At 42.8% G+C, this 12,778-nt stretch overlaps 1 protein-coding gene across 1 annotated transcript in view; it reads left to right on the top strand.

The window, feature by feature from the left end:
- csmd2 (CUB and Sushi multiple domains 2) overlaps positions 1-12,778 on the top strand; it is a 1,866,499-nt gene that overhangs the window by 606,495 nt on the left and 1,247,226 nt on the right. The window contains exon 5 of the mRNA XM_078237109.1: positions 3,422-3,629. Within this exon, the coding sequence (XP_078093235.1) occupies positions 3,422-3,629 (208 nt within the window). The remainder of the gene's footprint in view (positions 1-3,421; positions 3,630-12,778) is intronic.

Below are 12,778 nucleotides of genomic sequence, written 5' to 3' on the forward strand. Positions count from 1 at the left end.
GAGTAGAGATAGGGTAGATAGGAACCTGTTTCCCTTGGCGAGTGTTCAAAAACCAGGGGTAGTAGATTCAAGGTAAGTGGCAGAAGGACGAGAGGGGACATGAGGAAAAACTTTTTTATGGAATGGTGGATGTCTGGAATTCATTGCCTGAGTTGGTGGTGGAGGCATAAACTTTAAACTCTTTTAAAAGTACCTGGATCTGCACCTTAAGTGCTGCAAGCTGCAGGGCTTTGGCCGAGTGCAGGAAAATGGGGTTAGAAAGGGCTCCTGGGTGTCTTTGGGTTGGCATGGACAAGATGGGCCGAATGGCCCCCTTCTGTGCTGTATCATTTCTATGGTATCTTACCTTTCCCAAAGGGCAGCCTACCTCCCAAGGTGTCCCAGGACCATGTCCAAAAGGTCACCCTACCTTCACAAGAGGTACCCTACCTATCTAAGCATCTGTGCACAGTATAGACCTGGTCCTATCAGCTATAACCTGCATACATCACGTTTTCCCACTCTTTACTCAGGAAAATCAGGTATGGCTGGAGGTAGCTGCCTCCGTGAACAACAGATGTGCAACTGGGAAACCACCCCTTTGCCCCATGCAAAAATGAGGGCTGTATTTGGGGATTGGACCTCCTGATACTGGCCTCCAGAGTCAGGTTCGCAATGACCAAGTGGTTCTCCATCATTGCAAAAATTCAAACCAATATTATGGACTTGCAAGCAGGAACAGACAAGCCATGTGAGAAATGTGAATGGTTTCTTTGCATTCCGTTCATCGCTCCTGCTTTCATTGGTCATTGCTCAGAATTTTGAGGTCCGTCTAACACTGGGTGAGGAGTATTTGCGAGAGCGATGGATTTGGGAGCTCTGCTCTTTTCTAAAGTAGATAGACAAGCTTGTAAACAGTCTAACTCAGTCTATGACTTTGGCCAAAAAGGAAATTTGTATCTCAGGAGGTTATTTGTGGCCGGGGACAAGTAAAGTTTGTTTATTAGTTACAAGTAGGCTGACATTAATGCTGCAATGAAGTTACTGTGAAAGTCCCCTTGTCGTCGCACTCAGGCGCCTGTTCGGATACACAGAGGGAGAATTCAGCACGGCCAATGCACTAACCAGCACGTCTTTCGGACTGTGGGAGGAAACCCACGCACACACAGGAAAATGTGCAGACTCCGCACAGACGGTGACCCAAGCTGTGAATCAAACCCCTGGCACTGTGAGGCAGCAGTGCTCACTACTGTGCCACCATGCCACCCCCAAAGGCAAGACATTGATTTTACCAGCACTTAGCCGAGGAAAATTGGAGCTCAACCAAACCAGATATCGGACAAGTCATCTAACAGCACAAAGGCAGTGCTGAAATGTGGAAAAAATACTTTTTCTGATGGATTTATATGTGAAACCCACATTTGGAAGCAATATATTGAACAGAAAACAGAAGTGCTTCCTAATTGTGTATATATATTACACATAATGTATATTAATAAATGATACACATTTTTCATATAAAGAGGAGTTGCTGTTGCCCATTTCTTGTTCCATGTTTTAAAAGCTGGTAATTTGTCACAAAAGCATTCCTGACCTTTCAAAATACAGCTTTTAGATAGAAGTAATTAAATAGAATATATTCATTCCTAAGTATCTTTCCTGTTACAACATGTCGAGGGCCGAATCTCCCAAAAAAATTCGAAGTGCTGAATTCGCGTAAAAATTGAAGTAACTCCCACTGTCTTTTTAATCTTCCACACGCTATGCACTGCAGAGTGCCTCAGAGAGATTCATGCTGAAAACCAGGGGATGGGGCCTATTCCTGCTGGAGAGGCCGGCAGTCTAGCGCTGAGCGGGCCACTGCGCATGTGTCAATCTGTCAGAGCAGAGATCGGCGCATGCGCAGTAACCCTGCACTGCTGGCCTCCCAATCACTTGCCAGTGATTTCGCTGGCCAGCAACCCTGCATCACTGCCGTTGTCAAGTCACCACCCCTCAGATTGTTGCCCTACTAGACCTCTCTGGGCAAGCCCCAACGTCTCCCCTCCCCCACGCCACCTGCAGTTACGACCCCACCCCCCTCACCACCTGGATGGCCAGCCCCGATCACCCCCTTCCCTCCCTTTGCCACCGATCCCTACGCAGAATGGCAGGGGACCTCTATCCCTATAGGCCCTGCCCTCTTGGCACTGCCTGATGCTCAGGCATTGTCAAGGTGCCAGGCAGGCACTTACCCCCAATCTCCTCGGGGGCCTCCATGGACTCTGTTCACTCCAACGGGATCAGGCCATCAGTTCCCCACGAGTGGGGAGCTGTTGTAAACCCCATTGGTGTGAACCACTCCTGGCTGTGGGGAAGATTTCAGTCCCGGGCTGGGTAATGGTATTTAAATACAAATTTTAACATGAAAATCAGCTCCACGCCGATTACGTTAGAAATCCTGGCCCCGGAGATGCACAGAGGCATTGGCGCCCAATGGAGAGCCTGGTAAATGGCATCCGCTGATGTCTCCCAGCTCGTTGCACTGCTAGACCTGTGTGGAGGGCTAGGAGAATCGCCCCCATCATTTTTAATGTTAATCAGGTGCGTACCCACATGAATGAATGCGAGCTGCTAAGTAAGCTTTTTTATCATGGCGAATGTAATCCAAGTAGCAGGCGGCATGGTAGCACAGTGGTTAGCACTGCTGCCTCATAGTGCCAGGGACCCAGGTTCGATTCCGGACTTGGGTCACTGTTTGTGTGGAGTTTGCACATTCTCCCCGTGTCTGCGTGGGTTTCCCCCGGGTGCTCAGGTTTCATCCCATAGTTCAAAGATGTGTGGGTTTCGTGGACTGGCCATGCTAAATTGCCCCTTAGTGTCAGGGGGATTAGCAGGGTAAATATGTAGGGGTCTGGGGATAAGGTATTGGTGGGATTGTAGTCGGTGCAGACTTGATGGGCTGAATGGCCTCCTCCTGCACTGTAGGGATTCTATGATTGGTTGTCATTTGCATATTTTAGCTGTTAACCTGTGATATTCAGTGACAATTCAACAGTCTAATCTATTGATCTGCTAGTTACCAAACTACTACTCAATGAGATGGTTTCAGCTTAAGTGTCTCCGTGGAAATTTGTTTTATTTTAGCGATTATAAACATAAATCAACAGAAGTTTACAGTGAAGAAGGTTTAATTTTATGAAGGGCACACTATAATCTTTCAGCAGTTAATTTACCGTTTGGACTGACAGAATGGCAGATTAATTGTTTTCGAGTTACTGAGTTACAGTTTGTTCATTTTCTTTTAATCTGTTAATTCACTGAGGGCCTTTCTGTAATCGCGGAGTGTTAAATGCAGCTGCAAACTGGTGGAAAAATGTTCATATTTTCATGATGAAAATTTTTAATTCTTTCAAATGCTCCCTTTCCAGTTCTCTTTTTAAAACGTAGTTTTCTTTTGCAGCGGACGATGGCTGTGGAGGAACCTTACGTGGACAGAGTGGGGTTATCTCAAGCCCTAGCTTTCCGTCAGTTTATGATAATAATGCGGACTGCACTTGGACTATTCTAGCTGAACCTGGTGACACCATAGCGTTGGTCTTCACAGACTTTCTGTTGGAAGATGGATACGACTTCTTGGAGGTCAGCGGGACAGAAGATTCATCAATATGGCAAGTATATGAATTTACTATTCATAAAGTTGCTGGTGCTGACATGGGCTGTCTACTTTGCATTGATTGTGGGAAGGATATCTGGAAGTCTGAATATGATTTTCCTACCACTGAAAAATTTCACCTTTCTGAGCAATGACTACCTTTCACGATGGTTATTTCTTCTAAAGTATTCCTACCCCAATCTTCTCTCTTTCCCTCAGTAGCCATTCCTCGTAAAGTGCCCGTTTTAGCATGAGAAATGAACGGTTTGGCATTCCTGTTATTCCCTCTGAAACCTACGACTGTGTTCATCACAGACTGCAGTTCATCGCTGAGGCTTTGCTTATCTGCAGAGTCGCCTTGTTCTTGACAGTTTTAATGAGCAGCATAAAGACCGAATGGAAGCATACATCTACATTACACAAAATGGTTGTTAAGATGATTGGTTGCAGTTCTTTAATTAGTCTGGAGCCGGTCTGTGCACAAGTTAATATGTGTAATGTGATCAATTTATTTTAAAGGGACTGGCCTCTGAAGGTTGCTTCCTCTGTATAAACAGATGGTCATTGACACAGCTCTCATTAGTACTTTATCTTATTGGCTTATTTATGTGTATCTGTGCATCCGCCTGTTGCCTTTCTGTACGAAAGGTGAACATTTTATTACTTGCATGAATTTCTTAGCAATGCAGATGAATGACATTTATATGAAGGAATATCATGACAAGAAGGGCTGTTTGCCAGTTTGAAATATTCATACAGAGACAAAGCTCCTGTACAAGATGTTTGGAATGTTTTTGACAACCTGACCAGAATGCAGCTCCACACAAGCAGTGCGTATCTCAATATCCGACCATCAACTCAAGGGTAAATGGTTGCAGATACAATTCCCAAAAGTTGTGGCCTGCATTTTGGGCAAGTGTAAATGGAGAATGAGTGAGAAAGCATTTGGCTTTGGCTGATGTTTTTGAACAAGTGCCACACATGAATAAAACCCCCTCAACAAATTAAAAGCTGCTCATATGAACTGTTTTTAAATACATCACCAGTTAATGATCTAAGTCACAAAACTGTATACAATGAGGGGAGCATATGCAGCATATTATTACCAGATGTATTCTTGTCGGGTAAAAAAAAAGGCAGTGTTTCTCAATTTTTATTCAGAATGGCATGGATTTCCCAGTCAACAGTAAAGTAACATTGCTTGCCGTTAACCTCAAAGAAAGCTGCCCATAAGGATCTAGAGATCTCCACAGCATTGAGTTCACCATTGTTCTTGAATTTGAATCTGGTGCAAAGCCGAGAGATCTCCAGAAATCCAGCAACAGTGATGTCCTCAAACAGGGTAAGCAGCCTGCATTTTAAGAATTGTCACAGACAGGAAAGCAGGAAGTAAAATGCACCGATTATCCTTCACTTCTTTGAAGTTTTACAAGGAGTGGAATAAAGATTTGGGCATGCATGATAGAAATTAGAATGCCATTAATTTTACAAATTTCTATTTGGAAACACATTTTTATCAGAATGGAAACGTAACATTTCAGAAATATAAGAAGAGCTTTTCTGAATCCGAGAGTTTGTTCAACATGACGCAAGTCATATCTTATTACAGAGTTCTCAAAGGCAATATTACAGTTTAACTTTTCTGGATCAAAGAGGTTGTTCATTATGACTTTGTGTGTGTCACACCTTATTAAGGAGTTTTTAAAGGCAATGTTACAGTTTAGAAGAAAAGATTTCCATCAGTTCAGTGATGTCGAAGGTTCGTTGCCTGAGATTCCATGAACAGCACAATCTGTGGAGGAGCATGGGAACTATTGGCAGCAACTTCAGGATTTCCGCTTTGGGCTGCAGATGTGAGACGTTCCTGTCAGTTTTCCAGGTTCACAACAGAGAATGCTAATATTTCTGCTGTCATTGCAACACAATTCCAGAGCACAATGCATTGCAGGATGTTGTTGTGCTGAGGTTATAATTTGGGGAAAAATATACTTGAGTTAATTGGTGCACATTGTTATATAGCAGAGATAAGGGGATACTGATGCAAATTCAAACATCAAAGTAATTGACAGCTACAAGTGTTTAACTGGGTTTTTGTCAGGAATAAGATTCTGTGTGGAGATGATTAAATACTCTATGAAAGGCGACAAGTTGTGATCTGTTTTTCTTTCTTTCATAGATGTAATGACTTTAACAAGGCCCACGATATGGCCCTCTTAGAATACAAGCTCCCAGGTTAAAGCAGTACTGGTTTGTCCAAACAGGGAGCCCTGCGTGTATACATCATGTGGAGTGTCAGGGTTCCTGGCACTCTGGGTTTAAACTCTGTATGAGGAAGGACCTGTCAGAGTGTTGCTTACTATGTAGATAAATCTAACTTTGGTCAAGGGACAATGACCTCAGGGGAGTGACTTCTGTATATCTAGACCATTTTAAGAAAATTAGTTCAATGCTTCAGTGACGTAGGTTACAGGTGGCATTGCACAGAACAAACCATGCATGAAAGTTGACCTGAAAGCATGTACACGCAAGAATGTTTCATCTGTGTGCTAATGGCCCAATCGGCAGTGAAACAGTGGAGCTCACTGCTAACCTTGAAGGAAGTGGTGACCACCCAGAGGGTGGTGACGGCCTGGAATGTGCTGCCTGGGAGGGTGGTAGAGGCGGGTTGCCTCACATCCTTTAAAAAAGTATCTGGATGAGCTCTTGGCACATGATTACATTCAGGGCTATGGGGCAAGTGCTGTTAGATCAGATTAGGTTGGAGTTCAGGTATTTCTTGCATGTCAGTGCAGACTCGATGGGCCGAGGGGCCTCTTCTGCACTGTATGATGCTATGATTTGAAAAAGTTTGAAATTTTGATGAAAGGGGGACATTTTTAATGCTTAAGGATAAATTTGGTATTCTATAAATGTAAAGTTAGTCTCCCAGGGCCTCTGATGGAGTTTTGGCATAATTATGAAGTCAGTGCACCATGAAAAGCCCAGTTACATTTCATTCAAGAATCAGGAACCTTTTCCAGAGTATTTGCAGCAAGACAAACAGTGTAAATGAGCAAATTTCCCATCGACTTCTAAACATCTCCATTGATTGCAGTCAGGGGAGCCTCGACAGTACACGCTCTGCAGAAGCGTGAGTCACTGACAGCAACCTCTGGATTTCCGATTTAATTTTGACTGGTTGGATTCCACAAGTTACTGCAGTTTCAGTGGAGTGATAATGGTGAATACAGACAGTTTCACTGTCATTACCACTGCAGAATCAGATCCAATATGCACAGAATTAAAATATCCAGAAACTTAGTGTCGAATATAGCCAGGGCCAGGGACCCGGGTTCAGTTCTGGCCTCGGGTGACTGTGTGGAGTTTGCACATTCTCCCGATGTTTGCATGGGTTTTCTCTGGATGCTCTGATTCAATATGCCATGTTTTAGTCTCTGTTTCAATTTGAGAATGAGAGCGACTTCACCAAGGAGCATTCTTGAGAGAAGTTGCCACAGTCACCCTGACTGTATAGTGGGTAGAGGAAGAACTGGCGCCAAGGAATGTGTTAAAGGAACATCTGTGATTATGGGCAACTTTAATCTGCATATAGATTGGGAGAGTCAAATTAGTCACAGTACAATAGAGGAGGGATTTCTCCAGTGCATACGGGATGGTTTTCTGGAGCAATACGTTGAGGAACCAACAAGGGGAGCAGGCCATCTTGGACTGGGTGTTGTGCAATGAGAAAAGATCAGTTGGAAATCTAGTTGTGAGAGAGCCTGAGGGGATGCATGACCATAATACAGTAGAATTCTTTGTCAAATTGGATAATGATGTAGTTGATTGAGACCAGGGTCCTGAATCTCAATAAAGGTAACTGTGATGGTATGACACAGTAAGAAGTCTCAGAACACCAGGTTCATCAGGTGAAGGAGCAGCACTCTGAAAGCTCGTGATTCCAAATAAACCTGTTGGACTTCAACCGGGTGTTGTGAGACTTCTTACTGTGTCCACTCTATTCCAACACAGGCATCTCCACATCATGATGGTTTGAGGCATGAATTGGCCATAATGGACTGGGAAACATTGCTGAAAGGAAAGTCAGTGGACAGGCAACGGCAGGCATTTAAAGAACGAATAGGTGAACTCCAGAAGTTGTTTATTCCTGTTTGGTGCAAGAGTAGTAAGGGAATTGTGACCAAACCATGGCTTACAGGAGAAATTAGAGATAGTATCAGATTCAAGGAAGAAGCATATTAATTGGCAAGAAAAAGCAATAGGCCTGAGGATTGGAAGCAGTTTAAAATTCAGCATAGGAGGACCAAGGGATTGATTAAGAAAGGAAAAATAGAGTATGAAAGTAAGAAAGCGGGGAGCATAAAAACTGACTGTCAAAGTTTCTATAGATATGTTAAGAGAAAAAGATTGACAAAAACGAATATAGGCCCCTTACAGTCAGAAACGGGCGAATTCATAACGGGGAATAAAGAAATGGCTGAGGAATTAAATTTGCACTTTGCTTCAATCTTCACAAAGCAAGAATAGTACACCAGGCAGTAAAGAAGGCAAATGGTATGTATGCCTTCGCAGCAAGAGGATTTGAGTGTAGGGATAGGGATGTTTTGCTGCAATTGTATAGGGTGTTGGTGAGGCCACACCTGGAGTATTGTGCGCAGTTCTGGTGTCCTTATCTGAGGAAGGATGCCCTTGCTATAGAGGGAGGACAGCAAAGGTTTACCAGGTTGATTCCTGGGATGGCAGGTCTGTCATATGAGAAGAGACTAAGTCAGTGAGGATTATATTCACTGGAGTTTAGAAGAGTGAGAGGGGATCTCATAGAAACATATAAAACTATAACAGGGTTAGACAGGATAGATTCAGAAAGAATGTTCCCAACAGTGGTGGAGTCTAGAACTAGGCTTCATAGTTTGAGGATAAGGGGTAAACCTTATAGAGCTGTGGTGAGGAGAAATTTCTTCACCCAAACGATGGTGAATGTGTGGAATTCACTACCACAGAATGTTGTTGAGGCCAAAATGTTGTCTGATTTCAAGAATAAATTAGATATAACTCTTGAGGCTAAAGGGATCAAGGGATATGGGGAGAAGGGGAGATCAGGATATTGAATTCGATGATCAGCCATGATCAAAATGAATGGCGAAGCAGACTCTATGGGCTGAATGGCCCACACCTGCTTCTAGTTTCTATGTTTCTATGTTAAATGATTCTGTTAATGGACTGTATAGTGATGGACGTGCATGTTGGTAATGAAAATTGGTAACATTGTTGGTACCCCATCACAATGGATGTCTGATTATCACTGCTGGATATAACAAAATTGAGTTAACAATGAAGGTCACAACTCAAGGAAATGAGATCTACAGTTTAAAAGTGAACTATTTATTATGCTTTTTATGCTGACTGCTCAATCTGGATCATAACTTTAAAATGTGCAATTAGTCTACGGGGTAGGTAAAGTATGCAGAAAGATTTTAGTGTTATACTGCATGGACTGTCATCCTGTATTGTCATGGCTTTCCACAAAGATTTGTATGCGTACTATTCCAAACAAATCTTTGAACAGATTCTATGATAATGTTCTGCCTTGAGGTAATGAGTGATTAACAGAAATATTCGGATAATGATCAGATTACAATGAATGTACTGGAGCTGACAACAGCACACTACCATGTGTATGACATTGTGAAAGGTAGACTTGGAGGCACTTGTTGGTGATCCAATTTGTTGAAAAGGAGGCATGTATGGGGGACGTTATTCCACTTAGTGCAAGGTCCAGTGTTTCTAACATTCAATAATGCAACTTTCCATGATTCAGCAACTATGTGTGAATTTGATATTTATTAACTAAGAAACTACGATCTCAGTCATGCATGCACATTTGAAACAATGACGTGTTACACGCAATAAACATAATGTACAATAAAATCACACCAGTGTACACCTAACTCATCTGTATTCATGGAGGCAGAGAATATTGGTGGACATGTAACGTTAGTTGCCATATTGCTAAGTGAGTGAATATTTACAAGTTAGACACACAAATTAAGTGGGTTTTGATTCATCATAAGGTTTCATTTAGGTGGGGGTGCAAGGAGATACGACTGAAGCCTTTGCTGGGGACTGATTGATTAGGTCCAGAGAGGGGGAGACCTGAGGTGGTGATGAAAACACTAAGGGATGAGTTTGAAAAAAGGGACAGGGCCAGAGTGTATCGAGGAATACCAAATATCTAGGAGATATCTGTAACTGCGGGTTGCTCCAAATTGTGAAGGATGGAATTTCCATTGGGATGTATATGGAATAAGTCAGAGCCAGAGACAAGTGCTGAGGAAGGAGGCATGACTGTGAAAACGAGTCTTGATCGCTTCCTGATCAAACAGGAGAAGGGACGCAAAAGGACTAACAAGGCAAACGAGACAAATGGAATATCTGTCTGAGAGAAGATCCAGGACCTCCACGGTGGGCATTCCAGGAGAAGTAGCAGTGAGTTAAATGCTTACACACAAGAAAATGAAGGCTGAGGATGCTGGAATGAAAAAAAAGAAACACTGGGTAATACTCAGCAAGTTTGACAGCACCTATGGACAGGGGAATAAAATTCTTGGCTCGAATTTTCCAGCCGTTCACATCCCGCCACTGCTGTAAGCGAGGCTGGAGAATTTGGCGGTTCGGCACATCTCCATTCACTGGAGCAGGACCAAAGAATATCCTGGTGTGAATGGCCAGAAATTCCGGCCCATGCTTCAAGCCAGTAATCTTTTGTCAGAACCTTAAGGCTAAGTGAAGTATTTTGAATACCACTTGGACAATGGAGGATCCAACAGTCCATAATAAAATGGTGTATAGTACTTTGAAAAAGTACAAGTTCAAGAAATAACCATATCTGAATGGAATGTATGTAAAACTATTAAATAAAGCAAAAAGTTGTGACATTTCATGCTTGGGAACATGAAGATGGGTTCATGGAGTAAAAGAAAACTGGTGCTGGTTGGGATTCCAAGCTTTAAGAAACGCAGGAAAACAAGAATTTGAAATGAATATAGGAAGTGATTTTAAAAAGTGCTGATGACTATTTCGACAAAAAAGATTGGAGACAATGTATCTGTAATGTCCAAACTATGTTAGAGGTTTTGGGTTTTAAACAAAAAGAAAAGATGGGGGTTGCACACGTAGATTCAAAGTAACACACAACAGGTTTATTCTCGGAGCTCTGGCCTGTACAGAGTACCAACTGATATTGAAACAGCAGCCTGTGCAACACCTTAATGGCATCACCATCAAATCATGTGACTGGCTCTTAAAGCAATCATGCACCTACTTAAATATATAAAAACAGCAAGTAAACAGAAGCCACTCTTTGTTGAAGAATGGCAAATTGTTCCGAACAAGTTGTGTTGAGTAAATCGGCAAACTGTTGGGGCTGAGGATGGCAAAGTGACTGCTGCACATCTTTTCCTCAAATTGCAATACAAATTCTGGCATATTCCCAACATAATTATGGTGGAAGGCAAAGGAATTAAGCATAGATAGAAATGGAAAAATGTACTCACTAAATCTGATCTCCATGACAAAAATTCATAAAGCCTTGTTTGCGCTGACATCCCCATCTGCCACAGGGAGGGTCACCCATGTCAAACATCAGGAGGCAATTGAAACATCTGGAATTTCAGTAGCCTTGGCCCAGGATGCAGGAGGTGGCCATTGCATGAGTCACTGAGAGAAGGTGAAGCAATCTTCTGGATTGTTGAAGTAGGACCCATCGGTGTCGTGACATGGATCCACCAGAAACTGGGGTGAATTTCAACTTAGTCACAAAACAGATGTTAATGAACGAGCTACCAGTTATACACCACTTCCTATTTTCTCTTCTGTAAACTTTCTAGTTCAGAACACTGGTTAAGACTCTCTCAAGTTACATTAGCCTTCAAAAATAATGTGGTGGTCCTCTGTGTTGAGCACCTATTGCGCTGTATCTGTCTATTTTGGGTAACTTGCTCTGTTTTCGGGGTTGGGAAAATGTTAGTCCCTATGCACATGTTGGAAACTGGCAGGAGGGCATTTGAAATGCCTGCATTAATGTCATGCCCTGGAGTTGAACTGACTTTCCTGAGCAAGCAGCAAGAACAGCTACCCATATCCAATGGGCAGATTCCCATTTTAACTCGAGTCTGAGTGGAGAAACAACCATGGCTTCTCACCAGGGTAACCTGGGACAGAGGAGGAACCACCACTCAGAAGAGGTCAAGAAAGATAACGATGATTATGAAGGCATATGGTACACTTGCCTTCATTGGCCGTGGCATTGAGTACAAGAGTTAGGAAATCATGTTGCAGCTATATAAAACCTTAGTTAGGTTGCATTTGGAGTATTGCATGCAGTTCTGTTCACCACACTACCTGAAGGACATGGAAGCTTTGGATAGAGTGCAAAGGAAGTTCACCAGGATGTTGCCTGGCCTCGAGGGTGTTGACTATGACGAGAGGTTGAATAAACTAGGATTATTTTCACTGGAAAAACGGAGGCTGTGGAGAGATCTGATAGAGATGCACAAAATTACGAGAGACATAGACAAGGTGGATAGCCAGAGGCTTCGTCCCATGGTGGAGGTGTCAATTACAAGGGGGCACAGGTTCAAGGTGAGAGGGGGCAAGTTTAAGGGAGATTTGCAGGGGGATGTTCATGCAGAGAATGGTGGGTACTTGGAACGCGCTGCCAGAGGTGGTGGTGGAAACAGGCATGTTAGCAACATTTAAGAGGCACCTGGATGGGTACATGAATAGGGAAGGAAAAAAGGGATATGGACTGAGTAAAGGCAGAATGTTTTGTTTTTAATTTAGTTAGGGCATCATGATCGGCACAGGCTTGGAAGCCGAAGGGCCCCAATCCTGTGCTGTACTTTCCTTTGTTCTTTGTTCTTTCAACTGAGGTGCAGGAACCCTGGGTTCACAAACCTTCCGTTTGAATACAACCATATTTCAAAGATATGGAGTGGACATATAAATTGTCTGTCACAACTAATGTGAAATTTAAGTTCAAACCTGAATGAAGCTACTCATAAAATGCCAGCAGATGTCATATTTCAAGGAAAAGACGGAGAATTATTATAAGGAACACTTTGCTTCAGAGATTGGAATAATTGGCTACAAAGCATTTTTTGCGAC

This window comes from Mustelus asterias, chromosome 21 (genome assembly GCF_964213995.1).
Source record: "Mustelus asterias chromosome 21, sMusAst1.hap1.1, whole genome shotgun sequence".
Classification (NCBI taxonomy): Eukaryota; Metazoa; Chordata; class Chondrichthyes; order Carcharhiniformes; family Triakidae; genus Mustelus; species Mustelus asterias.